This window comes from Bactrocera latifrons, unplaced genomic scaffold, assembly GCF_001853355.1.
Source record: "Bactrocera latifrons isolate USDA-ARS-PBARC rearing strain unplaced genomic scaffold, ASM185335v1 scaffold_75, whole genome shotgun sequence".
NCBI classification, from domain to species: Eukaryota; Metazoa; Arthropoda; class Insecta; order Diptera; family Tephritidae; genus Bactrocera; species Bactrocera latifrons.
This window is the reverse complement of record NW_017537434.1, coordinates 118,167-120,648: the sequence shown is the minus strand read 5'-3', so window position 1 is coordinate 120,648 and position 2,482 is coordinate 118,167. Positions and strand designations below refer to the sequence as shown.

General features: G+C 36.8%; 1 protein-coding gene across 1 annotated transcript in view; it reads left to right on the top strand.

Moving 5' to 3' along the window:
- The window catches only part of LOC108976320, a 46,246-nt gene that overhangs the window by 32,913 nt on the left and 10,851 nt on the right, over window positions 1-2,482 (top strand). The window contains exon 2 of the mRNA XM_018945345.1: window positions 246-485. Coding sequence (XP_018800890.1) covers window positions 320-485 — 166 coding nt within the window. The 5' untranslated portion in view covers window positions 246-319. The remainder of the gene's footprint in view (window positions 1-245; window positions 486-2,482) is intronic.

The following is a 2,482-nucleotide window of genomic DNA, read 5'->3' as shown; positions in this document are numbered from 1 at the left end:
TTTTTATATATATTTTTTTCAACTATTTTGCAAAAAATTTAAACAAACTTTTTTTTAAATTATTTTTTGAAATATACTTGATATTTCAAATTACTAATGCATATGAAAAATATTCCATATTTCCAATAAATTACTTTTGTAAAACTGTGTGTATATATAGAAATAATTAATTGAATTGATTATCTTTAACAACTTTTAAACGCAACTCATCAATGAATATTTTCTACTTTCAAATTTCTTTGCAGACATACTGCAGTTACTACAACAACTCGCACGACAGATTTTAATTACTAAATTACACAGCTGAAGCTTAGCTACCATGGCGCCCACAATCTGTTCTGAGAAGAAGCCGCGCCAAATACGCGCAAATCTTAAGGAAATACGCCGCCAACCAAATACCGCAGCCAACGCATTATTGTCAACGCTAGCGACGCCCGGCAGCGCTGCCACAAATGGCAGTGGCACATCTAGCATTATAAATTACGGTAAGTAGGCACGTTGGTGTTCGTGTGTTTGTTTTTTTTTTGTTTTGTATTACAACAACTAAGCAACTAATTAGCTAGGGGTGGCCGCACGCGGCATGCCCCGGCGTATACGTAACGTGCACGCGTACGACACCATATGCCAGCGGCAGGCGAGCGTGTGAAACTGATTTTACATAAGCGCGCTCATCAAGCTAATCTACATAATATCGAGAGCTAGCCGCCAGCTAGGCTTGGCGTGCTTTCGCGCTGTGCATTTGTTGTGCGCCGCGATTGTCGTTGGCTTGAAATGTAAATTTCATTTGCGTAATGTTAATTTAGCTGCGCTTGTTAAGCTACACGTGGCCGTCCGTTATACCCTTCATATGCAGTACGTTTTCACGTTTCTCGTTTACTGAGTGCCCATTTTAGTTTGCATTAATTCTCAACTTTTGCATATTTGAACATTGGCGGGTGATTGTTGTTAGTGTTGTTGCGAATATTTGTTATGGTCACGCTGTGGACTTATGATTTTTGCTTTTTATATATATATACATATATATATTTTGTTTTTGGTTTTATGAACTCGCAGCTGGCTGCCTTCCGAGAAAGTAGCAAGAAGCAGCAGTCTCTTCGAAGTACTTTGCTTAAAGTAAACAGAATTTTAAAATTTTTTTCCTACTTGCGTTTTTTGCAAATTGCCTGACTCATGATTCGCTGTGCGCCCACATTTGGGAAAGTGCAATAAAATAGAAAATAACTGCAAACTGTGGAGAAATTCCATTTATCATACGCGACTGCAAGTCATCGGCGCGTATCTTTCTTTGTTCGTTCATATCCGCTGTCATTCCTAACATTTAGTACAACGATGCGGTTTTTGTTTTTGTTGTAAAGCATTGATGTATAGAACTTAATGTAAAATTTTCATTACGTAAATGCAATTACTGTCATTTGGTTATGCATTCCTTTTTCTATACCGTGTTATGCAACCCAACCTGATGAGAGTTGTTGTTCATGGGCTGTTACAAAACTATTGGAAACGTGCATATAATAGAAATAAATAAATATATTTGATTAATGAACGCTAAAAAAACATTTTTAAATTTGTTTGTGTAATGAAAAAAAATTAAAAATCGATTGTTCAGTTTGTATGGCAGCTATATGCTATAGTTGTGCGATATGAACAATTTCTTCGGAGATTGCATTGCTGCTTTTCAAAATAAACCATGTCCAATTTCGTGACGATATCTGGTCAAATGAAAAAGTTTTCCATACAAGCACTTGATTTCGAACGTTCAATTTGTATGACAGCTATACGCTATAGTGCTTCGATATCGACGGTTCCGTCAAATAAGCAGCTACCTGGGGAGAAAAAACGTTTGAAAAATTTCAGATCACTATCTCTAGACCTAAGAGATTTCATTTCTTTCCCCATTGCTCATTCGATGCGCCGCCTTGCTAATCCTCAACGCTTAAAACAACTTGTATATTATTGTACACAAGCATCATTTGCTTCTCAAATCAACAAATAAATCTTCTAGTCAAACAACAGAAATAACTATTTTAAGCCACGCCTGTCAAAGTGAATGACATTCCATTGTTGTTGTTRATACCCATGACTAGGAAAGTTTGAAAAATAATTTCCGCGCATGCATTTGTAATCAGAGGCATTTACACAGCTTTGATTTGGTGAAATAAACATTTTAAAGCTTCCTGCAATCATAAAAAATCCAAACAAAATGAAAAATCAACTAGCTAAACCTTTGACAGCTGCCGTTAACTGTTAGTTGGCAGTGAAGTGTGCGCCGACTGTGACAAATATAGCGTAATTAATCCCACGTGCCTGCCTACTTAGGCATTCAACATTTGTGCGGCGCAGATGGCGTCACGTCAGTGTAAAGTAAAGTTCATTATTGTGATGCTTCATTTTTTTTTTGTGGTAAAAGAGTTAGGACTCTTCCTTGATGAAACATAGTAACGATTCTGTTGGACCTGGAATGATTGCAAAACAACAGTTGAGT